The 27,752-nt window shown below is 30.8% G+C and overlaps 1 protein-coding gene and 1 long non-coding RNA gene across 3 annotated transcripts in view; one reads left to right on the forward strand and one right to left on the reverse strand.

Moving 5' to 3' along the window:
• Positions 1-18,928, forward strand: part of LOC142326800 (uncharacterized) — a 261,090-nt gene extending 242,162 nt beyond the window's left edge. Inside the window, exons 3-4 of one of the 2 annotated variants that reach the window (XR_012756863.1) lie at positions 384-589; positions 3,998-4,238. This is a non-coding gene — a long non-coding RNA (uncharacterized LOC142326800). Of the gene's footprint in view, positions 1-383; positions 590-3,997; positions 4,239-18,227 lie in introns of those variants that run through there. The other variant, XR_012756862.1, reaches the window with a different exon arrangement.
• LOC142326799 (uncharacterized) lies at positions 17,481-26,286 on the reverse strand. Its single transcript, XM_075369513.1, has 3 exons — positions 26,128-26,286; positions 22,242-22,383; positions 17,481-17,816 (listed from the first exon to the last, which is right to left on the reverse strand). Exons 2-3 carry the CDS (start codon positions 22,353-22,355, stop codon positions 17,577-17,579), a joined length of 354 nt encoding a protein of 117 aa, XP_075225628.1. The 5' UTR covers positions 22,356-22,383; positions 26,128-26,286; the 3' UTR covers positions 17,481-17,576.
• Between the last annotated feature and the right edge of the window lie 1,466 nt (positions 26,287-27,752).

Consider the following 27,752-nt stretch of genomic DNA (forward strand, 5'->3'; position numbering starts at 1 on the left):
TATAAAATGCTGATACGGACACCACAAATAAAATGTGATGCAATGTGGTGTCCACCACAATGCGATTGTGTAACTGTCCACTTTATTAAAGTATTGAAGGATCGTATCTCACATTCAAATGAAATAAGTTTAAATGAAGTGCAGCAAAAAATGGGTATATGTATTTTTAATAGGCTTACAAGGTAGTCACGTGGTGTCCACATTAGATTTTTTTAATTTATTTTAGTATTACGATTTATGACAAGCAATGCATATATTTTTGAAAGCAAGATAAGGTGAATAAAATGATAGGTCAAAAAATATCACCAGAAATTAAACTTATAATATTAAATTAAATTAAAAATTAAAGTAACAATAAAATTATTATAATTTTTTTTTCATAGCAATCTTTTAAAAATTATTAAAAAAGTAAATATTCACATTCATCATAAAATTTTGACAGTAGAAGACATCATTACATAATTTAAAGAAATATTGAAAATAAACTCAAAAGACATTATTAAACACAATGAGTAACAATGGATAGAGACGTGTAACTATTTTATATTTTTTTCAACCTTTTATTCCCTGCAGACTGGATTAAAATAAGGTTAGTTGAAAATATAATTTAATATTTCTGTAATTTATTTTATATTTATTTAGTAATTTAATATTACTTTTTTTATCATTTTTTATCGTACTGTGTATAAATATGTTTTAACTAAAAAAACAAACGATTTTAATTACCACCTTACCATATACATTTGTCATACAAAAAAGCCTATCTAATATGGATGCGTAGAAAGTTTACAAACATACAGAAATAAAAAATCGCTCAGTTCAAAACTCATTAATAAACAAATAAACTTTGATGATTAATAGAATTTCATTAGTCCAGGCCTGGACTTAGTAACATGGCAATTTACTTGCGTGCTTCTTGTAAATATGTACTATGTAATATTGCGGTGTGATTTTATGTGTTTTTTGTGTTAAACTAGACGCAAAACATTAATTGTGGATATTTTCATTCCCTGATGATGCGCTGATACATTGATGCGGCGAAACATTTAGGAAATTCCTATGACAAATATATGGTAAGACATAATTAAAATTATGTATGTTTTTAATAAAATATATTTATATATTTTGTGTGTTAAATACAAAAATTTTAATTCTGATATATGAATTATATAGTTTCAAACGCAGATACTTCAAGGAATGTAAATTTTTCAGGAGAGATGAAAAACTGTTCTTTCAAAATTATGAAATGATACAACGTTGTGACTTATTTGTGAAATAGTATTAGGGTAGAGTATTTTTCATACTGCAATTTAACTTCTTAATGATTTTAGTTTGAGACATTTTCAAACTTTATGTGGATATATGTTTTTGAAACCCAATGTGGATCTATCCGGATTTGAGATAAACTTAAAGCCGTAATAATTATATAAAACACATGATTATTTCTTGTAGTTTAATTAAAAGTGAAGACAAATTTTGATTCTTATGTATTTATGTAATAGATTTTATTTAAAACCTCAAATAAAATAGAGATTTTGGTAAAAATATCCAATGAAATAAAATTTTATACAAGTATATTTGGAACTTCCTCTGCTCTTCAATTGGTTCACAGATTGATGACTCATTTTCTATTGCCGTTTCTAACGCCCCATCAAATAATTCCTTATAAAATGTTAAATTGTTCCATGTTTACCCGAAGTAGTTTGATAGTAATTTTTTAACATCATTATTTTTGTTTTTAAAAATTACTATCTTCCGTTTTCGATCATATTCGGCTGAGGAACATCTTTAATGACTTTCGTAGGCTCGCAAATACTTTTAAATTTTCTAATGTCATTACGGAAATTTACCTTACCACGTATTAGTATATTATTGCCTTTCTTGTTCCTTCTGAATTTTAATTTTTTGGAGGGTGAAATCTAAAATGCAACTTCCCGGGAGGTTTAATTACTGTTTGGACAACACTTTTTCAATCAATGTTATCTTTTAATGACACTACAGTTCCAAAATATAACATCGTACTACGCAGAATTAACAAAATAACATTCTTACCTTTAATTCATTTAATTTTTTAATGCGACCGAAAACTGTCTTTAGGCAGAAACGAGTGGCCAACTACAGGGAAAACTAGAGAAATTGTTTCACATTTTGGGAGAAAAATTCAGTAACCACACAAACAACATTCCAACCACGGTTGTGTTCTTGATTTGCCCTCCCCTCCCCCGCAAACAATCACATGCAAAGCGAATTTCTCTAATACATTCTGAAATTTGAAGTTTTGTTAAGCAGTGGTACAATGCTGATAACTCGTTAGATCCTTTATTACAATCTGCTTCATTCTATTCATAGATGAAGAAATTTTCTTTAGTTTGTTTGCTTTTAGAGCTGACAACTATAATTGTGAAATTGCATTTGTGTAATGGTCTCAAATAATAAGCAATCTGATCAGGGATGAGTGGCACAACCTGATTTTTTTGGCAACCAAAAGAAATAGTTAAAAGATTCTCCCTTTCTCCTTTCAATAGTAAAAGTCTTTGTATTTCAGCCGATGAATATCTTTTCCTACAAGGAGTAGCTTTAATATGGTCAACCCGTGGCCTACTAAAACCAATGTTGAACAGCGTTCTAAAAACATGAGGAAAAAACTTTCTTTGACCGTCATTCTTGAATTATTATGAAACATTATTATATGTTACATTATTATACAGCTCTGTTATAATGTAAATAACATTAGTAACATTATTTATTGATAAAAATAGTGTATCAAGAAAGGCCTTCTGTCATATTTAAACCTTTTCTCTCTTACGGACTTTAAAAACAAAATATTTTGTGGACAAGGAACAAGCTCCTTTTCTGTTAATAACAGTACGGTTTTTTTTTTGTTTGGAATACTGGCTTTGCATATTTTACAATAAAATTATCTTGTCTCAGTTTCATGTAATTTTGTTGCACTCATAAATCGGTTTTTTATGATGGTAAGTTATACTTCTGGGCATACCGGGAGCTCCCTATTTGTGAAAAAACTTGGGGTTGTCATTTGAAAAACCATTAGAAAAATATAAAACATGTAGGCATATATTATAAACTGAAAATTTATTGTTAAATCAAACGTTTCTCAATATGAATAACAAAAGGAATATTAAATTGTATAGCACTAGAAGCCTTATAGAGAATAACCAAACATAAAAAGTAATAGCATAGGCCTACACAAGCAAATTGCTAAAATTAGACTTTGTATCTAACAGTAAAATGCCTGCGTTAAGATTGTTTCGGCTATAAAAATTAATGTTGTAAAACTACTTTCTTAACTGAGGTCTACACCTATTTAAAAAGAAAAAATCCTATTATCACAAACAGCTTTGTCTTTTTTCCATATTTCGCTTCCATAGTCTTTTTTAAGCTTTTTCATTTAAATAACTATTTCAGAATAATACTCCAGTCCAGTTATTACTATTATTATTAAAATAACCCAAAATTCTAATACTTTTTATATCAAAGCGTGGACACCAGTGGCGGCTACAAGATCTTTGCTAGTGCAAGGTAATTTTTTTTACTCCGTGAGTGTATGGAACGTTCCTTGTTCGTTTCCTTTTCTAGTTTAGTCGGTGGAAGAAATATATAAGTTATTTCAGTAGTGATCAGAAGATGGCAGAAAGGAAGGGCTCTTTGATTGCCAAATCTGTCCAAAAACACACTGGAAGGGCGAAAGAGAAGGTAATTAGTATAAACTAATTATGTATTTGTTTCTGTGTACGTAGAAATTTAAATTAAGCACCCCTGGAATATAGTGATTTTAAGCGTTATAGTGTTTTTAACATTTTAAGTTATCGTTTTAATTAACATTTTATTATTTATTCGGCTATACAGACTATTTAAGCACATTGTGCTTAAAAACAGTGTACCATATTCTTGAATGTGATAAAAATGTAGAATTAGATTATTATACTGCTTCCAGTTATTATATTTGATTCATTTTTTGGTTTCTTTTATTTTACAGAATACTTTAACCATGGCCCAGAAAAAACTTTTTTTAGAGCAGCACCCTCACTAATTTTAGCTACGACCCGCCACAGGTGGATACTAGGAATACAGCTTGCAACTTTTAGCTCAATTAATTACACAACTTCAAAAAGGGTTCGAGCCATGCTATATCATCTGTGATTCAACGTTAACTGGAACGTTAACTGGTTTTGCAACAAACCGGCGACTTTACACATAATTTTTAAGGATGTCTGGTTTTAACTCGTATGATATTTACGGTGCATGTACGAGATGGTAAACTGTTAGGAAATGCAAAAATGTAAAAACTGAAAATTTTGGATCTAAGTGGTTTTGTAACTATATATATATATATATATATATATATATATATATATATATATATATATATATATAAATTTTCAACAGAGAATAATTTTCCAATTTGAAAGAAAATTCCTACAAGGAATGTGTTCTCACATATATTGGATCAATATATGAGTCAGAAGAAACTAGTCTTGTCAAACAAATTTTACAAAACTTGACTTGTCATAGGACATTAATGCCTTAGAACACGATATGTAGAAGGTATATATAGAGCTCTTGCCAGTAAGAAACATATATTTCACTTATAAATAAATGTCAAATTTATCAAAACTGCTTTAAAGTCCTTCAATTATTAAAAACTCATCCTTTCATGAAATTAATCAGAAGAACTTATAAAACTTATTACACGCACATCTGCTGCCGAGATTTACCTTTAGGCCATCCTTATTTGCTTCTTTTCTACATCTTCCTGGTGGCCTCCACCTCTGATTCCAGAGTGTTCCAGGCTGTCGAGTCTTCTGAAATGGAATTTTCCAATCCATCTTCATAATATATATCAGAGGATACTTTACTGCCGGCATTAGATAATACTGAGCGAGTGAGCAAGATGGTGCTGTAAGCATTGAATGGGGCGACTAAAAAGCTCGCTCTTTCTTTTAGAGTCCTCCGAGCATTCTGGGGCTCCATTGATGTTTGGCCATCACTCTCTCTTTCAACAATCATCACGTCGTCTTCTTTCCTGATTCCCTGAATGGAGATTTTCTCTATTTCAACTTTTACCGTCGGTGCATTGTTTAAACGACTTGTGCTGTTTAGTTTACTTTCCTTCCATTTTGATCGGTCGAGAGCTCATTCTCAGGTCTGGAACAACTTTTGTTTGGAAACATCCGCTTTTTTTCTGTGTTGTTTTTGGAATAATTTCTGTAAAGGACAATTTTTCAACTTGTCATTGACGATACGTTTCAACATGTTCACTAGATCTGGTGCCAGTTCATAGATTGCGATTTCCTTTTAGTTCAAAGGAATCCGGTGAAATTTCTAGCTTCGAATTATTTGATGTTTTAAATAGTCTTTATCTGTTGGATTGCTAATTCCTCCTTACAAATTGTACAGTTTCGCGATCTCGCAGAGTGATGCCCATGACAGTTGACAGAAACCGGCGGATCCCTGCACGGGTCATCCGGATATAATGGGTCACCACAAGAACAGATCTGTTTCCGAATGCATCATGTTGCTGTATGTTCGAATTTCTGATATCCAAAACATTGCAATAGTGTTGCTAACATCTGTTAATGAAAACCAGCTTTTATTTTTCTCACATTTCTTATTTTGCGTCGCGTGTTCAGTCAACATGCAACAATTCCTTGTCGTTAGAGTTCCTCTACAATTTCATCTTCAGTGATGTTCAGCTTCTGTGATTAAGATTTTAGAATCTTCTTCTTTCCTCTTTATCACCAAACTCAACGCCTTTCCTTCGCTTGCGAAGCCAGAGGCTCTCCTAGTTGGACATTTCTATATGAATTATCTGCCACAGAAATCGTCGCCATTCAATATGTCGCAAGGTGCGGGCGAAGAGGTGGTTGGATATGCTCAGGATCATTGATCCTGCCTGAATTCCCCTAGTCAACCGCCTCCTCACATGGTAGTAAGGGCTCTTACTACTATACTATTTAGTCCTACTTGAAAAAAAAAGGTAACAGAATAATAAATCGCATACCTAACATAATTAAATATTTTCATTTTGTCTATATTGCAGAAATGTATCTAAGTAATGTTTATTTCTTTTATATAATAGTAATTTTAATTACAGTTATGAAATAATCTGTATTATTTTAATGTGTTTCCTAATTTGTTTTTTGCAGATGAAAGATATAACTAATGATCAATTAAACAAAAGAGATCTTATAAACATACTTCTACAATTAATAATACAATTATCAATTTCATTGATAATACAGATTACTTAAAACGGTATGAATGGAAAGAAAAAAAAATTATATATATATATATATATATATATATATAAGGTAATACCTATTTTTTAGGTTCGCCCGAAATCTGGTGATGTTGTTAACTTATGTCTGTTCCCATAAATCCAATCAATTATAATTAAATTTTATGAAATCAAGTTCATATATTATTTTATTAAATGTGTTGGGGACGTACATAATAAATTAATAATTATGCGTTTTCAGTAAATTTTTTTTATTTATTTGTTATTAAATTCATTACATAAGCAGTATGAAATGTTAAAATACCATCGAAACAACTGAAACGTTTATAAAAAATTAAGTTTAACTTTTTATACAAACTGATAATGGAATACTGACATTTTATGTTTTATTTTCAGAAGGTTTTGTCTTTTGGAGAGGACCCGATCCACCCGATAGGAGTTCGAAGACCCAATTAGGCGTACAGATCCTGTAAGTGACCTACCGGACGTGACTTACCGGACGTGACTTACCGACAGTGACTTACCCGAAAAACTCTTACCGGTTGTGACTGTTACCGGAAATGACTTACCGGACATGACCTACCGGACATGACCTACCGGAAATGACTTACCGGACATGACTTACCGGACATGACCTACCGGACATGCCCTACTGGACATGACTTACCGGACATGACCTACTGGACATGACCTACCGGACGTGACTTATCGGACGTGACTTACGTGACTTATCGGACGTGACTTACGTGACTTATCGGACGTGATTTTCCGGACGTGACCTACCGACAGTGACTTACCCGAAAAACTCTTACCGGTTGTGACTGTTACCGGAAATGACTTACCGGACATGACCTACCGGACATGACCTACCGGAAATGACTTACCGGACATGACTTACCGGACATGACCTACCGGACATGCCCTACTGGACATGACTTACCGGACATGACTTACCGGACATGACCTACTGGACATGACTTACCGGACATGACTTACCGGACATGACCTACTGGACATGACCTACCGGACGTGACTTATCGGACGTGACTTACGTGACTTATCGGACGTGACTTACGTGACTTATCGGACGTGACTTACGTGACTTATCGGACGTGACTTACGTGACTTATCGGACGTGACCCACCGAATTCGACCCACCGAACTTGACTGACAAACAGAACTTGATTTGGCGTATTGAACCACCGAACTTGACGTCACTTTAGGACATGACGATTGACAGGACTAGATTAGTCGTGCGAAGGATCCGATCCAGCAGAAAAAAATTTTAAGGCTAGTATCATTGTTAAAATTTGATTGTAATCTGAGGTTAATTTTATTGTTGTTGTTAGTATTAATATTATTATTTTTATCATTATTATTATTATTCTCCACTATAGACCTATTACAATTACCATTTTTAATTCACAAATATAATATCATTAATAATAATGATACTATATTTGTATCATTATTCAAAAACGAAAACAAGTGATATGGGAAATTTAATCACACAGTAGTTAAATCCTACTATAATTTATTTTGTATTAGAAAATTAAATTTTAAAAAATGGTAGTTGTATTTAAATTTTGATGGTATTTTAACATTTAACAAGAAATCTCACTGAATAAGTGTTTTAAGAAATTAATTTATTATGTATAAAACCTCAACACAATTAATAAAATAAAAATATATGAGAACAAAAAAAATACAGATATAACAAAAAAAAACTTGTCAAATTAAACGGGCATCGACTGCTAAGGTCATTAGCCCTCGTCACCTTCTTTAAAAGAAATTACTATCACCATCTGGATCGTCATATGTAAGGGTGTAAAGGGCCCTTACATTTTATTTAAAAACACAAACTACACAAAACATTAAGACACAAAAGACAAGTACAGCACACAACAATTATGGTGTGTAAAGGGCCCCGATATTAAAATTTGAGATAAGGTTCTTAAAAGACCATGAAATTAAAAAAATTCAACCCATCAATACCACATCCTTCTTTCTTTCATCTATGAGTCTCGTTTATAGTTTGTTTAAGCACCCTCGGGGCGACCAGAACCGCTATTGTGCGCCAGGGTGCCGAAGCAGTTGAATCCTTCTTATAAAGAGGCTACAGGCATGCACCGCGCACAACCAAAGCCTCACGCCCTCAATCCACCCTTGAGGGTCCCCCATGCCATCATCGGACACACTCCGACTCACTGCTCTTGAATGCAGGTGAGCCAAAATGGCCTAGGAAAGAGGGCTACCTCCCGTCACTATACGTGGCACGCTTCGAGACTCCCTTATGTATATATAAAACTACCGCTTAGAGATTCTTTTGTCACAGCTTTAAACTTTCATTTTATAGACTTTTAAGAAGTCCCCTAGCGTATAAAAATGCGACTATATTATCTTCATTTCCATTATCCAGATCAGCAGTCATCCTTAATGTTCTTGTTCCGAATTGCGACAAGTGCACTTAAAGAATCGGAACATATTAGCACTATCTCTTCGCAATAGTGTTCAGTGTAGCGAAGAGCTTGCTGAATTGCAGTCAGTTCTGCCGTGTAGACACTGGCCACATCAGGCAGTTTCCAAAAGTGGGCTTCTCCATTTACATATATTGAGCATCCAACTCCATGTTCGGTTTTAGAACCGTCAGTATAAATTCTAATGTTCTTCGTAACTACTGACGGCTGCTAAAAATTCCCGTTGGATGATCACTGCTGGTTTCTTTTTTATTTCTCCTTGAGAGAGATACAACCTTGTATTTACCGCTGGCAAGAGCCATGGCGGTATTTCTCTAGTAGAAATTGCCAATGTATCTGGAATGGCAATTTCGTATTTACTTCTTAATTCGTGGTACCTAATTCCGACTGGTCTGGAATAGGTAGCACGACGTTCGTATAATGCAGCCATAGGATGATTAGTAAACAATTTATTATTTATATGAGCAGGGAAAGCCCATACATTTGCTGCATTTCTTAAGTAAAGGATCTCTCTTCTATAATGTAGTGGCATTATTCCGGCTTCAGACATCAGACTAGCCTCCGGACTTGTGCGGAAAGCGCCTGTTGCATTATCTTATTCCGCTATTATGAACTACGTCTAACTTTCTTAAGTGCGACTTTCTAGCGGATGAATATACGATACATCCGTAGTTCAGTTAAAATTGAACCAATGCTTTATACAATCTCAATACAATCAATTTGTCTGAGCCCCAATTTAAGTTCGATAAACATTTTATAATGTTTAGGGCTCTTTTGCATCTATCACTCAAGTCCTGTATATGTAATCCCCATGTAAGGGATTTATTCAATACTAGTCCTAAATATCTTACGTTGTCTTTATATTGTATTGGATTATCATCAATTGTCAACGCAGGACTTTGATGAGGAATTCTCTTCCTACAAAAGTGTACACAGCACGTTTTTTTCTGGTGAGAATTGGAATCCGTTATTCCTTGCAACTTCATTTTGAGCATTGATCGCTCGTTGCAATTTGTACCTCACCATAGCAGTCTTGTTGCTGGCATACACAATTGCCAAATCATCAACATAGACTCTTTTGCTGATTTCTGCTGGAATGGCTAATATCAATTTATTAATGGCGATGGTAAACAAGGTACCGCCCAACGGCGAACCTTGTGGTATGCCATTTTCCAAGATTCTTACAGATGAATATTCGCTATTGACTCGTACTTGGAAAGTACGGTCATTCATATAGTTGCTGAGCAGTACTGGCAGATTGCCACGAATGCCCCAGTCATATATCTGGAGCATTACTCCATAACGCCAGGTCATATCGAAAGCCTTCTGAACACCGAAGAAGACTCCGACACAATGTTTCCTTGTAATAAAGCTGTTATATATAATATTCTCTTAGTTGATCATTTGATCGGTGGTGGAATGGTACTGTCAAAAACCTGCTTGATATGGTGATATCAGGTTTTCTTTTTCTAAAACCCAGACGAGTCGAATATTAATCATTTTTTCCAGTATTTTTCCCATAGCACACGTCTAAGAAATAGGACGGTAGCTATTGGGATCTGTTAAATTTTTATTTTTCTTTGGTACTCGAACAACATGAGCTTTTTTCCACTGCTGCGGGTACATTCCATCCCGCCATATTTGATTATAAAGTTCTAATAATCTGCGTTTTGCAGTGGTATTCAGCTGCCTGATCATATTATAATGGATTTCATCCGGACCAGCAGCTGTGTTACCTGCTTTTTCCAACGCTTTCACGAATTCTTCCATTTTAAATGATACATTATATGAGTAATTATACTCAGTTCTAAAATTTAGTAGACCTTCAAGTTCTTCTTTTTTGTCCAAAAATCTTCTTCGTAGTTGGCCGTTTTGCCGGCTTTCTCGAAGTGATTAGATAATAGCTCTGCAATTTCATTTGGATTGTCTTTAATTTCATCTTCATCTTGAAAGCTAGTTATGGGAGAAAAATTTTTACGCCCACAAATCGCCTTCACTTTCTTCCAAACGTCTGATGTATTAGTAGTTCTGTCGATGGATGACACTTATTTCTGCCAGGATCGTTTCTTAAAATCTATCATGTGACGTTTTGCACACGCCCTGTATTTTTTAAAGGCAATAAGATTTTGTTGGGTAGAACGTTTCTTGAAGGCGTTATACGCTCTTTTCTTTCTTTTAATAAGTTCACTTATTTCTTCGTTCCACCATGAACGGGTTGTTTCGTAAGTTTCCCAGATGTTTTGGGAAGGAATTTCGATGCCGACTCAAGTATCGCATTGGCTATAGCGTCGACATCGTCCTAGATAACTCCAGTTGTTTCAGGGAGTATCGTTCTAGCTGTGAAGCTCGTCCAATCTGCCTTTACAAACAACCATATATTTTTCTTGTAACATCAGTTACAATTTGCACCGGGAAATGATCGCTTCCATGCAAATCGTCTAAAACATGGAAACTGTACCTCGGTGCTATCGATCCGCTAATGAGTTCAAGATCTATACAGGACGTCGATCCATCTCTGGCATTGAAAAAGGTTCCTGACCGATCGTTTAAAAGCATAAGTTCAGAATTCATCAGGAACCTTTCCAATTCTCTTCCACGGGGATCTACTCGATCCGATCCCCAAAGAGAATTATGACATTAAAATCACCAACCATGTGCTGAAAATAAGGTAGGTTGAGAAAAACGATCAAAACGTGGCTTTACATAGCCATATTCTGCAATACCTGTGATTTGTACCTAGCAAAATTAAAGGGTGAATTAACTTCAGATGGTAAAAAATTTATTTAATGTAATTATGAATTGCACCTTAAGGAATCATGGAAGTGTTATGACCAAACAGTAAAATACTCAAGATGCAAATAACAGTAAATGTGTCGACAGCTGATCTACAAAAATGAGTATCAACACCACTGTTAACAAACATCTAAAAGTTTCTACTGCAGGAAGTTGTGCGGACATCAATTTCACAATTTATGACATGATGGTAATGAAACATCTTCTTGGATTCTAAGACAGGCTGAACAAAACATTGCCAATTAAAACAGTGAAGAAATAGTATTATGGTCAGACAATTGCTATGCCCAGAACAAAAATTTGGATATGTTTTATCTATACTTTACACCGATATCAACAGATAAAATGTTTTAGTCATAAATTTCTTGTTAAAATGCTATATGCATATGGAAGCAGTAAATGTCCAAACGCTGATAGAATGAAAGAAGAAGAAATAATGAATTTTTACAGATACTGATACCTAGGATTGACAGCAGCTGGTTCGCCAATGTTCAAAAAAGTATCTTTGCAAAATGAAATTACATGATTTCAAGAATTTTAAATGACTGTACAGTAATACATTTCCATTTATTTACATGAAAATTTTCAATAAGCAGCCAATAATCCTGACATAATTTGTTCACATTAAAGTTCAGCAAGAAAATATTGATGAATTAATTATAAATATGAAGATGTTGACAAGGAATTTCTTTCAGTTAATTTATGAAAAAATTTGAGAAAGAATGACGTCAAGTTTCCAGATGTACTTATCATTAGTTGATCCAAAACCAATATCACAATTAAAATACAAAGACCTGTTAATTCTGCTTAAATATTTACCATCAGAGTGTCATCTGTTTTATGAAAACATAAGTAACTGCAGTGAAGTAAATGATTTCCCTGAAGAAGAAAGTAATGAAAACAAGAAGTAATTATTTTTAATGAAAAATTTAGTTTAGAATACTTTTCTGCTATTTTATCATTTTTTATTATTAATTTTCAATATTTTGTGAATGTTTATTGTACAGTAGATAATATTACTTCTGAGGAAATTATATTTTTTCATTCTTTGTAAATTTTTGTTGAATGTTCTTAGCAGCAATGTTGTATTAAACTTTTTTGTATATAATATAATATATATATAATTTTTTATGTAATTTTATATAATATAATTTTATAATAATAATAATTAGTCTTTTAAAATTACCATATTCTTTTCATTGCATTAGTGTTACAATATTTTTATTGCGCAATTTATTTGTTTATTGGATGGAACAACCAGGAGGTTGTGTTGCATTAATATATCTATCTTTTATGAATGCTATTTTTTAATAAAATAATTCTTTGTAAAATAAAATTAATTTTCTTCAGGTAATTCCTCAAAGCAAAAAAATATGAAAAATTTCAGAAGTTATCGGTGAAATAAAATGTTTATACTTTTAAAAATGTGTGTGTGTAAAATTTAATACGTATTATTACATATGTTTTTATATAATAGATTTGGTTAAACATCTGATTATTAATATTAATTGAAAATTATAATTTTTTTTAATTTTCTTGTTTAATTTCTGTATAAATTTATTTAATTATTCTGGAATTTATCTAATTCTGTCTAATTTTATCTACTTTAAAGTCAACTATAGAGAGACTGAAAAATACAATACAACATATGCATTGAAACATATATAACCGATTTATAATAAATTGCGAAAAATTCTTACCTTTCAGTTCATTATTCTTCTCACGTTATCGGACAATATTTTCCCTAAATTGGAGTTGATCATCATTTCATTTATTTGTCTTTGTTCCCAATCATTTAATCGCTCTTTGGTTTGATATAATTCTTCTGATCTTAATTTGTGGACAAGTTCTCTAGTTTTCAAACTTTCTCTCTTAGAATTTACATCTACCATCCTCCCTTATTCTTTTTATTCTTTCCCTGGTCTTAACGTTATCTTCCTCTTCATATTTATCATCTTCTCTTAATCTTCCCCTTCATTTTCATCTAATTGCAATTTTTTGAGATATTTCCTAATGTTGTATTTCTTTCTCCTGTATGATTGTTTCTTTTTCATTTTTGATTATTTACCAAATAATCCAATAATTAAAAAATGAATTTTATACCGTAAGGTCGAAATTAACATTTTTAACCAGTATACAGGAGTTCAGTAAACGGAATAGTTTAATTATTATTATTGTTTATTAATACGACACACCAGAAATCTAAAACTTTTGTTAATCAGCAACTCACGAAGATACGAATAATATTGATCTAGTAGCACGAGTAATAAAGGGATTTTTACACTATCCTAATACTTTCTCTTAATACTTTATGTAATATTGTTGAATTAATAATTAAATAAATATTCGATGTTAATAAACACTAATATTTTCAGCAACTGTGTAACTTTCTACTTTATTAAAGAATTGGAGGACCGTATCTCACTTTCAAATGAAATAAGTTTAAATGAAGTGCAATAAAAAATGTAAATATCTAATTTAATAGGCGTTCAAGGAAGTCATGTGGTCCACATCAGATTTTTTGTTTTTTATTTTATTTTTATAATTTTTGTTGTTTTTAAAAAATTTCTGAAATAACTGATAAGAAACATTTCTGTTGATTCATGAAAATTAATGAAACAAAAATTTAAGCGTATAAAGATAAGTATTAACCGTTGAAGGAAACATTTAAATTATGAATAGCGATTCGAACTTTCCGTATGATAAAAACATTAATTTTTTTTTAATTATCTATTCATTTTATTAAAATCATTAAAAAAAATATTAAAACTGGAATATCTATCAACTTTTAATAAAATAATTTTTAAATTTTTAACTTAGTAGAAGGTTTATTCCTCTTTAATGATCAGTATTTTTATAACTGAAGTTTTAGCAAAGAATTTAATACGAAATATGTTAAAACTATCCTTCTATGCGCAAAATCTAATGGGAACTCTACGCTCTTTGGCTTATAAAAATGTACTGGCTAAACAGTTTTTTTTATTTAGGCTTTATTTACTTTTAAAATTCAAGAGATAAGAATGAAAGTAAAACAACTTCAACAGAAAAAATATTTCTTAAAATTTTCACTTTTATTTTTACTGTATTCCCTCAAGAGTAAAGATAGAAGTGATAGGTTTGACAGGTACCCTCGATAGCATTTAGTAACGTAATCAAGTGATCACTTTGCAATGTTTCCATACACATTGTAAAAGCACGTCAAAGTTATCTTAACTGTTACTGCACAAAGGAATAGCGACTGGCACCACTTGTTAAAATTGGATTATGGTAGAAAAATACTTAGAATTTTGGAAGGAAGCAGAGGAGCACTGAGCAACCTACTCTACCATCAATTCCCTCCATAATATTACACATATAATGTTATGGGAAGGTTACCACAATATCCCCTCCATCACACGTAGTAGACGCGTTCATTTATTGTTTTAAGAAAACTTTGATGGATATTTATCGATTACACGGAACCCCTACTGAAATTCAATTACATATCTATTATGCGCAACCCGACACGATAAAACTTGTATACGTATATCTTATGTATATAATTTTTATTTTTAACATTAATCAGACGTGGATAGCGAGCGAAGCGAGCGTAGGTTGTTTGATTCTATTATATTGATTACGTGTAATGACGTATCGCTCAAATATATCAATATAACCTAAACAGACATAACCACGCTTGCTTCGCTCGCTAACCTCGTCTAATTAACGTTATAGAAATTTCGTTTAAGAATTCCTCAAAAGTAAAACGCAAGGGATCTAGTGTAATCGATAAGTACCCTTTGATGAACTCTATATACTATTAATTATAACCAAGGTCACCGATGTTAAAATACAAAACGTGTTCCATTCACTTTTTTCTGCTAACTCAAAATTATATTGATTTAGACATTTTTTTAATTTGTTAAAGATAGTAACGTCATTTATAATTAATTTAAAATAATTTTATCAACGAAGTTATTTTTTTCTATAGATTTATTATTTTTCCAACCTATTATTACTATAAATTTTTGACGTGAAACCTTTTTTTAAAATCGCTCCGAAACATACGGGTACCAGAACAGAAATTTGTAGCGTGACGTAAAGATCTACATCGTTCTGCCTTAATAACTATATAACTGTTAGTTTCAGAGACATTAATGGTCAGCTCACCGATACGACTTTGAGTTTGCGACACCGGTGAGAGGGTTGGCGGGGCAGTTCGGCCAAAACTGGCGCTCTCGCTCATTTACCATTCATTGTAGCTCACGACTTAGATGTAATAGGGCGGTGATTTATATGTTTGTGTTTAGGGTTTGTATTTTGGACAATAACTATATATAAAAAATTAGTAAAAGTAGACAAAATTAATTATAAAAGTATACATTTAAAAATGTATAAAAATTCAATGTCAGCCTCAGCCCGCTCAAAAGCCAACCGGAAATATAAATTACGTATATAGTTGGAAAGGGGAGGTTATGGGCCACGCACAGGTACCCCAATGCCCGGTACCAAGAGAGTGAGATTGTTTCGGAAGCGTCACAAAGCTGGCACGGCGCGGTCAGTGAACGACACCGACGGTGCGAGTACCTCTACTGCTGCTTATTATGCCTTATGTCTCTTCTCTCATCACAGACTAATGTTGAACAAAATTATCATCGAATATTAGTCGAAACCAATACAGTATATCATGTATCATTTAATGTATTTTTTACGTTAAACTTAGTACGCAGTCAATGTTTCGTTTTTTTTTCAATCCAATACATAAAAGTGTCTCGCAAATGAAGGAAGCAAAATTTCCTATTGGAAACTTTCAGTTTTGTTATAAAAAATATACGATGGGTGGCTCTCCCATTTAACTCTACAGTTAAGATGGTCGGTCTGTAGTTCGCAGGAACTTCATTCAAAGTCTGTAACGTTTCAACGGCCGTGCGCTCCGACACAGACCCACCCAGTTTTTTTTAAAGCTATGATTATTCAAATGTGTTTTTGTGTGTGCAAGGTTAAAAATTAATAATTTTCCACGTAATATGCACTTTATAATGATAAAATTTATTTTATGATATCTGTCAAATAAAAACTTATTTTTAACAAAGTTAGGTAGATTTTATAAGAAGCTTTGTCTATTTTAATAGGTACCATGATACGACTTCCGGAAAATTTCGACATATCTTTGCGTTTCACATCTCCCAGGCCCCAAAACCACCGTCAGTTCAAAAGTTTATATATTCATTTATATATATATATATATTTCACTTTCTTGTGGCCACGATAACTGCTGTAATTTTGCGCCAGTCACTTTAAAATTTATAAATAAAATATAACGACACAAAATCTCGGTCGAATTCGTTAATGGGTAAATCGGACCATGGGAGTGGAAATGGAGGGGCTTTTTCTAAAAAAATTAAATATCGTAAAACTTTCTTATTAAGTAAAATATCTAATTCGTTTAAAGGTCCTATTTTTTTTTTAGATAAGGGCCTAAAAATTATAGAGTAGAATATTTTGATATTTCCAGAGTGATGGAAAAAATGGGGTTTCGAAGACAAAAAAATCATACCTCCCAAAATAGGCACAGTATCGAATCGGTTTAAAGTGGTAGTTAATTCTCTAAACATTACCTAACAATTTTGTTTGTAACAATTTTTTATATGACCAACCCTTACGCCAAGGGATGACCAAAATATTGCTGGAATTTTAAGAAGATGGGGCTTGTCGTATACTAAACATGTGAAACTTTTTTCACATGCAACCATTGTCGTATTGAGTAAATTTGAAGTTTTTCTTAATTTTAAGGTGGAAATATTTTTTATCCCCCTACTTAGCACCGGTGAAATCTATCTCCGCCTTCTTGTGTGCAGAAAGCGATTTTTTTTTATAACTTGTTGAATTGTAGATAATAAGATAAACTATAGTAAAATCAATAGGTGAAGTGATGATAAACGAAAAATAAATAATATTATTAAACAACGACATAATTTTATAGAAAAAGATTTTAATTTATTTTTATAAAACATATATATACACAGCAGTAACATTTATTTACGGAGAACATAATAGAAATTGTTCTATCAATTACCGCCTAATGGTATTGTTACTTTAACACTACCTCCATGTTCTTCGCGAGGACCTTTATTGTTAAAATTCCTTTGGTAATGGATTTCAGCATCAACATGAGGTCCTTTGTCATCACCGTATAATCTTTGTTGGTAGCCACCTCTAAGGTAACGATTATTTTGTCCATGCTGATTGCGTTCATCTCGGGCGTCAAACTCAAATTGTCCTTTACCTGGAGATCTCCTTTCACGTAGCTGTAATTTAAAAAAATGTATATATTACATGATATCAGTTAATAATTAAATAATTTTACTATAACATTTTCAATTAACTTCATAAATTTTATGTCATTTGAGTGATACCACTTATGGAAAGACAAATTTCTCTGGTTAGATCAACTTAAAAATGTGAAATTTATTTGCTAATACAACTTGACGCTCAGCAAAACAAAGTTATTGTCATACACAGATGTTTAATTTTTTTCTAACCGAAATTAAATACAGTTTTTCATTAATTTAAAAAAAACTAAGTCATTTTTTTTATACCAAAATGTGTTGTAAAACACGACTAACGAATTTTTAAATGTAAAATATATAACTCTGTTAATGTTTTTGTTGTATTCCCATTACAGACACTATTTAATGTTAGTCTATCTTGATTTACAGATACGTTTTAAACTATTAATCTGCCCTATAGGAAATGGATACGTTTTCCAAGGAGAATTGAAGGAGAATTATAAACACTTGCATAATGCCGTGTGAACACTACCAACGGAGAGACTATACTGGCTAGATAGACGATGCACAGACTTCTTGAGACTTAACAAAATATGCAACTTGCACGTCGATCAACTTTTCTGGTGTTAGCCTCTTTCGATCTAACACTTTTGGCTGCAACTGTCCTATTCCCTATCTCTTGGAACTTGTGGTACAGCCGCTTGATGGAAGACTTGTCTGGTGCATTCACATTATAATTTTCTGTGAAGATATTCTGGGTCTGGGAATAACTGGCACATCTAATATATTAGGAGACAATGAATATTCTCTTCTGCATTGTGTAACCCATTTTTCCTCAATTAAACGTGCAATAAAAGAAGGAAAGATTCTTTCATAAAATTGTGTCATTTTTTTAACATTCTGTAGTATATAAACAATGGTGAAAGTGACCTAATTTTCTACAAAAACAAAAATTAACTTCATATTAAAATTTTGTAAATCAGTCTATCATTTAATGATTCAGCATATTAATTTCAAACTTTTTTTACTCTAAACGGAGCGTTACTATGTTTGAAGATAATTTGTAGTTCTTTATTATTGAGTTAAATATTTTTTTTTTTAATTTATAGTCGTTGTTTTTAAAAAATAAGGCCATAATATTTACATATTAGTTGTGTTTAAAGTGTATTTTATGAGGCATTGCACATTTAATAAATATGATACTTTATCTCTTTCTAGCTATTTGATCCCTTTAGAACTTTCTTCATATTACCTGTTTAAATAATATTGTACAGATTTCTAACTTTTAATCCACAAGGAGGTATTAAATTTTTAGCTTAAAAAACGTTTTTAAGAAAGTTTAGAATTAATGCCATTTTGAAAACAGATTCTTGTTACCTTATTTGAAATATTCAATATAAAATTGTATGATAGTAATAATTTTATTTGGTTTTTAAGATAATTTCTATATTTCTTGTTAAAATATCTTTATTTTAATCGGTAAAAGCTTTTTACAGTATTTTAATCATTTTTTAAATTCTTTAATACCTAGTTTTAAAACAGGTATTAAAAAAATTTTAAATTTTTTTAAATTCGTTTATTGAATACTCTTACTTACACAATTGAAATTTTTTAAATGGATATTTTATTTCAAAGAGTTATTTATTTGTTCGAATCGAACGCAAAAATTTTATAAACGTAAAACGAAAAAAAAAATTAAAATTAAATATAAGTATTCAACAAAATACTATAAAATAATAATAATAACTAAACTCTATTCTTTGGTTAGACAAATATAAAAAAAAAAAAAAAACTAAATAAGTTAGAAAATTATCCATATTAATAGACATTTTTTTAATACAATTCATTAGGTCAACAACCAAACAATCAAAATAACAAAATCAAAAGCAGAAAACCTCGACATTTCGTCCAAGATGTAGGACTTTATCAAGACAAACCACAAATAACCAAAAACAATTTAATGACAGTTTAATGAATTGCATTAGAAAATGTTCTGTTAATATGGATAATTTTCTAACTTATTTAGTTATATATATATATATATATATTTTATTGTAATTATAGCTAATATTCAAACATTAAAAAAAACTGTATTTTAGCCAGTCTATTACGTCATCATTTAACACATTTAAATCTATCATGTAGGAACCTACTTTTTTATTAAGGATTCACCGTTTTAAATATAATATACTGTTTGAGTTTCTGCAGCATAAATACAGACACATCAAGATCATTGTTTTATTTGAATAACAAGAATTCTCGTGAACTGTTCGGAAGTGATTCAACTTTCCCCACAATTTTTGCAACAAAAAATAAACGTATTCAATTTTTGGATCGACATTAAACAGTTTCTGAAGGTTTTGTCCGTGTTATTGCTGCCAAGTATTTCTTCGTTCAGAAGTATATTTAAAAGTAATTGGGGTTTTATGGAACATAATCTCTCATCTAAGATATTTGTACTAGTTTTGATAAGAAATATTTATATTCGTCCTTATTCTTATATGTAGATCTTCTAAAGTGTTCCAGTTGGGAATAATATGATCCTATTAAAAATCAATAATCAGCTGGTTTACGTGAATATGATGGTATCCTGATGGTCCTTATGTCACTGTTTTGTTTCATATCCATTTTTTGATTATCGGCTGCTATATTATCTAAACTGAGATCCCGATATGACAGCTTTAAAGTCATATAAAATTTCAAAATTTGGGTTTAAACTGCTTCTGATATTTTCTTCGCTTCGGTTGCTGAATCTATCTCTTTATGTATAGATATCTTTTTTTTTTGTAGGGTACCAGGGTACCGACCGTTTCATTAACTCTAAGGCTTAGTTAGCCTTAGGCATTGGACATTAACCAATTGATCGATTTGAACCGAGAGATTTGTATGACTCTCGGCCTATTCCTAGTAAATATGGTCCCCGTATCCATATTCTAAGGATTGAAAAAATGAATTTGGTGCAGTATGAAATGGAACAAAGACGACTGCTTCTCAACCTCTTTTCGATAAAATCATTTGTGCTTCCGATTACACACCAAAAATGATTAACCTTGTTAATTTTGGAAAAATCGGGTGCCCCCTCGGTTAAAACTTAACCGTACAAGAAGCATGAAACATGCATTTTCATATTTTCTTAATTTTTTTTGCCCACAATAGTGAAACCGAAAAAACAAAACATTTTGTCATTATAAATTTAATAGAAACTGATTACATAATAGAAGCATGATGGTTAAAATTTAAATATTTAATCAATAAGATTATTTTCATAATAAGGCAAGAATAAATGGCTTTTTTTCTTTTTTTTAGAGATGCACTGTAAATAAATACAGTTATACGAAGAGATGACAATTTATGTATTTCAGTACTGTAAATTTATATTTCCCGTTCAATTAAATTTATTCATAACGATATCATAAACGCTAATATTAAAATAAATAAAACCAATCAACTGGAAAAGAGTTTTTCCATTAATTATACAAATTTATTAATAAAATAATACCATTATTTATTCAATAAGTTAAAATGGTTCATTAGTTATACACTCAACATATAGATAACCCTTATTACGTAAAACTAGGTCACTCTTAACAGTAGAAACAACCATTTTTTATCGTTTACCACTTACCCCCAATATTGCCTCCAAAGTATTATTTTGGGCCGCTAGCATTACTACTATGATTAGAATTGCATAAAAAATCGGTTAAAAATATGCAACAAAGAAAAAGATTTTTCGATTTTTTGGGAAGGTGGAGAATTTTCTTTCAGACAAAACTCATTTTTAAAAAGATGACATAAGCGTGTACTGAACTTAATGTAAAGTAGGATTACGTTTTCAAAATTTTGAGAAAATAGACCACAAAGAAACTACTTACCCCACCCTCCTAAAGATGACCCCAAGATTTTATCAGCAAATTTTGCCATACACACGAATCTCTGTTTAAATTTCTTCAAAATCGGATTATCCAGTCAAAAAGGTTATTAAGCTTTAACCACGAATATTACTCCTCACTTTTTTGGGGGTCCCTGGGTCATGAAACGTTATAAAAACAACGGCTTTTGAATGTAAAAAAGCCCGTATCCAATTTTTTGATTGACTACTTCCTTCATGCAAAATAGCTATAGAGGTATCATGCTAGGAAAGTGAAACTGGGACAAACAGTGTAAATAAACTAATTAACTTCTTGTTATTTACTCATTGCATCAATTCAGTAACGGAATTATATTACAGTATAATATATTTATATTAATATTATAATATAATACCAGAATATAATATTTAAATTATATATAATATGTTTATATTAACATATAATAATCTGATTTATTTCTTGTAGTGTTTATGTACGCAATTTTATTACATAAAAGTGCAGAACTTAGCCTATAATATATTTTTGTCGAAGTTAGCCTAATATATACGTATTATATTATTAAATCGGAACTTACTTGTTCAAAAGGTTCTTGATCAAAATTTTCTTCATCATAAAATGGTAATGCTTTCGTGGACAATACGCATACCACTGAAAATACTGCAAAAATTATCGCTAATGTAAGCTTCATATTAATTATTAAAAATTGCAATATCTCCCTGGAAATAAACAATTTACATTATTGCATATACTCGTACATATACATATATATATAGATAAAATATAATTTATAAATATTTTAATTATTAATTATATCTCTCTGCAAGTTCATTATACGATCTTTGCCTAAATTTTAAAAATCAACCACCAAAAAAATCAATTTCCTGGTAAAAGTGTTGAGTGAACACTAGTAAAAGAAGAAGTGAATCTTCCCCTTTCACAAAAAAAAAAGATTAATTAAAATGAGGCCCAAATCTATCGTTTGTCCTGAATACCAACAGAAACCGAATGATATAAAAAAAAATCGTGAATAATTCAAATCCCCGACAAACACTTAGTGTGAAGGAATCCCTAAAAAAAATTGTTTGCCCTCAATCCGAAAAAAAATTCTTTACAAAGAAAATGAATACTATTTGCTACTCTCAACTTTCTCTAAAGCACAATTCTTTGCTCCAAACGCAGAAAAAAAAATATTTTATAAATTCAGTCGTGCAAAAAGTTCATCAAAAATTACTCGCTTCGTGACTACTCACTCAATCACGAAGAGTAACAACTATTTAAATTAAAATTATTTTTCTGTCTATTTATTTTATTAAATTTATCGTCAGATAACCTTTTCTTTTTTTTTTTTAGGAATACCTACCCACTCTAATAATTTGGCAGGGGTTTGCATTATTCGTCATTTTCTTATATAATTCTGTTTCTGTTTGTATTCAGGGACAAACAATTGATTTATCGGTAATTGTATTGTATTTTTAGTGGATGTGAAATCAGTTTTTTTTTAATTCCTTGTACGAAGTAATGAAAGTATTATGATCGCGAAAAATCTCGATTTCAGATTTCAACGGAAATATCCGTTTTGATCATCCCTGAATCCATTTTGACTAATTTCGACGTGACGTGTATACGTACGAATGTATTTATGTATGTATGTATGTACATATGTATCTAGCATAACTCAAAAACGATTAGCCGTAGGACGTTAAAATTTTGGATTTAGGACTTTTGTAACATCTAGTTGTCACCTCTCCTTTTTATTGCAATCGACTGAACCAAAAGTGTCCAAAAAAGCCGAAAATCCAAGCAAATTTGAATTTTTGACTTTTTCTTAACTGCAGTAATATACCCTCATTGAAAGCTTTTCAACGATATATCTTATGTGATACTTATTTTCACTGGTTTCAAAGTTATAGCCAAATAAAATTTTAATTAATGAAATATTTTGATCTTACAAAAGGGGAAGGCACATCGGTTCGAATCAGACTTCATCTCCTTTTCTTTAACTTTTTTTAAATTAAAATACATTGATTTATTAATAATTATTAACCTCCGATGTAAAAAAATTGTGATAAATAATAACCCGCAATAATAACAATAAAAAAAGAAATGAAAAAATATCAGAAGTTATTAATGAAATAACATTTTATGTACTTTTCACTTAGTGAAAGTCATATGGTGTCCACATCAAATTTTTTTAATTAACGAAAAGTCGTGACCTTTCATAAGAAGTTTGTTGTTTTCTTATGCTTGTTTTCTTTCTTGTGTTTTGAATTTTTGGCGGGGATCACTTGACTCCTAAATGGAGAGTCTTGATGTGCAAATTACATAAAGATCTAACTTCCATTGAAAAATTTCAAAGGTATTATCATCAAATACTGTTTACAAATTATCCGACTTTATTAATTTCTAAAAAAGTTTTTTTTATTCTGCATCATAAATGGGAGGGTACACAACCAGTTTTGCTACAAAAGGGACGAGCTCGAAAAGTAATTTCAACATTAAATGTATTCTACATAAAATTCCTTTTAAACATAAAGACATCCTTAATGTTTCTTTTTTAAATCAGTTCAGATTTTTTATATTAATTCGTAAAATAAAATCTAAAGCCAGATATAAAACCGTAGTAATTCCTGTACAGTGGTTTTCTACTACGGTGTACTGTTTATATCAGTAACTAAACAATAATGCTAGATAGGAAGATTATTTCTGTTAACTTTTATACGAGTATGTTGACAAAAACCTAATTCTATAGACCTTTTAAAAATGTTGTTTACAAAACATTATGTATAACTTTCGTAACAAACGCAGTCATTTGCAGTTATGACAAATTGAAATAAATATATATTACATACAAACAAAATAAACATTCTCAGTAATATGGCGGTTAAACAAGAAATAAATATTTTTTTTTTATAAAAAAGCAATTAAAAAGCTCGAATGATGACTTATGAACCAGACAATATTTTTACTATTTTCTAATCATCAAGAGTCATATAAAAGCTTGTTTTTAAAAGTTGGTTTTCTTAAATTTTAATTTGAAATTGTTTTAACTGGTATAAATTTATTTTTTTAAACTGATAAAAAAACTGTGTGATATTTATAAATGTATTTTTAGATATGTATTACTTTTCCGTCTAGTGCTATAGTAGAGCTATGGCTTTACAAGGGAAAGTATTGTAATCGGTCCAATTTGGGCATATGCGGTTTTCACCAGATCTTGACGTTTTGACTCCTAAGGATCTCAAAAAACCGAATGGAAATTTTTCAATGTTAATGTTCGTATTTACGTGCGTGTATTCTCGATCTTGCACTATATCTCCAGAACTACTGGACCGATTTTGATCAAACTTCGTCAGATTATGCCTATCTTTGGGACATTGATGTAATTAAATTTTCAGTTTAAAAGGTCATGAGGGTGAGGCAGTACAGCAACATCACCCTTAGTATCTCGATATTTTGTCTAATTAAGGTCTTATTTTTCTCAGACACAGTTGTTAACAATTAAAGAATAATAATATTTGCAAAAAAAGATTGCAAACTCGCACCCCCACCCCAAAAAATGATCCAATTAAACTAGCGGCTAAACGGGTGTACTTCCTCAATAGTACCTTCTCTCACACAAGGAGCGCTAGTGTAGCACTGACATACAGCTGCTGTAGTCATCTGCTATGTTTTGACGTCATAGGTGAGCAGTAGAATTAAATAAATGAATAATATTTAAAGTGTAAAAAAGTATTTAAAATGGCCGACAGTACCGCAACACCCGCGTGAATGACATACGGTATCCGCGCGCGCTTCAGTCAGAATCATTGAATTATGTTAAAAAAATAGTATATTTAAATAAAATGATAAATATTTTAAATTGTAATAATATTAAAAAAAACCACCCGCGTGATAGGAAAGTCCTATACCTGTTTTCAGCTTTTTTTATTTTTTCATTTATTTGTTTTTTTTTAACGATTAGACTAATACAATTTCGAAATCATGAACGAGTTTACGTTGAGGAGTAATGAAGTTTCTTTTGATAGTTTTTTTTTTTTGTCTTCAGTCATTTGACTGGTTTGATGCAGCTCTCCAAGATTCCCTATCTAGTGCTAGTCGTTTCATAGTCGTTTTGATAGTTGTTAAAAAAAAATAAAAAATTAATAACAGTAATCTTTATAACATAAATTTTTATTACTTTATGAATTTGTAAAACTTAATATATATTTGTATAACTTAACTTAACATTACGTAATTTATAAATCTTATGATAATTTACAAGTTAACAACAATAAAATATTCGTAAAAGCTGAATAATAATATAAAAGTAATTAAAAAATTTAAAATATAATGTAATCAAATTTGCTATTTTTAACTGAAATACTTGTAATGAAAAGTAAGTAAATCTTAATGCAAGTAACTTTTTAAGATTTAAAAAGATAGTTAATTAAAAATAAATAAAAATAATAAAATTTGCTTACCTGCAATAGAAGTTAAAATGGTAGAATACGTAGTGCAAAAAAAATTAATACTGTGACGTAAATTACGTATTAAGACTAGAAAACTGACTGTTCAACTGACACGAAAAATTTTTCTTTATATATATATTACGGAATCGTAAGTCATAACCTTCACTTACTGATTCTCTTTATCAATGTTTATAAATTGACATCAGTAGGAAATTACAGAATTATGTTATTCCCCGCATTGTTTAAAATCACAATATACTAGCATGATTATTCAATCAATAAAAATCTATTTCGTTATTAAGTAATTTTTTTATAGTTATTAAATGTATTCTTCAATGAATAATAAAGTAATTTAATACTATTGAAAAATACCATTTTAAAATTTACACATTAAATTACAAGAAATGATTTTAAATTACAAAAAGATTATTTTTGTTAATAAATTATATTTTATTTTCATAATAAATCCTAATTATAATATGAATATATTATGAGTCCATTACTGTATTTACTAAAACAAAATGCAGAATTCAAAAACGGTAATTTAGTGACGTAAATTTTATAATATTACAGTCATTTTAAATAATAATAATAAAATCCTTATTTTACTGGAATTAAACATGCAATCTTCACATTTTAAAGGGTTAAAATCATTCAATATTATTTTAGTGTTACTAAAAATACCGAACTGGTACGTAGTTTCTGAATTATCTTTTCAAGGATAAGTGAAGTGACCAATATACCGGAAACCAACAATTAGAAACTAGCCAGTTAACCGGAAATTAGTGCAGATAATCCAATTATATAAAAAATATTGTATAATTAAACCATACCTGTATTTGCGTATTATTAGTCACGTAATTATTACACTATTTATATTACCGTTGTATGTTAATATAGATTATTTCATTCATAATTTCAACTTCGAAATAGAGGATAGAAGTAGATCCAAATAACTCAAGTCATATTAGGTTTACATTTTAGGAGCGGTGACTGTTCTCACGTCCACCGGGACTGTCGTCAATCCTCACTCTGGCCGGGTTCAGCATGTTTGGACTCCACCTTGATCGTCGTTTAACTTGGAAATACCAAGAGAAAGAGACAAGGAAGCAACTTAACACCAAGTATAAGAGGCTTTATTTGTTATTAGGTAGGAACTCGCACCTTTCGTTGTCCAATAAACATTTTGATATACAAGATGATTTTAAAACCGGTTTGGACATTTATTATACAGCTATTAGGCACGATATGCAACAGTAACATTGAGATTATGCAAAGTTTTCAAAACAAGTTGGCGAGAGCCATTACAGAGGCACTGTGGTTCGCTAGGAATGAGGAAATTCTTGGACTATCTTGGATTGCTTTATGTTCAATTTAAGTTATAGACTACAAAACTGATAGTCATGTGAACTTTCTAGCAGTTAATCTTCTAGACAAAAGTGAAGATTTCCAGCGACTGAAACGCCAACACGTGCTGGACTTGGGATATTTGAGTGACACTTGAACTGGTTCGATATCAGATATGTCTTTACTATGCCTTAGTGAGAAGCCAGCTCCCTTCTATTTCTTTCCGTGAACTTCTTATGCTACTATTTTCTTTATCTGTATCAATTTTTAATAATATTTTTTGGTTTGTT

This window comes from Lycorma delicatula, chromosome 6, assembly GCF_047948215.1.
Source record: "Lycorma delicatula isolate Av1 chromosome 6, ASM4794821v1, whole genome shotgun sequence".
NCBI classification, from domain to species: Eukaryota; Metazoa; Arthropoda; class Insecta; order Hemiptera; family Fulgoridae; genus Lycorma; species Lycorma delicatula.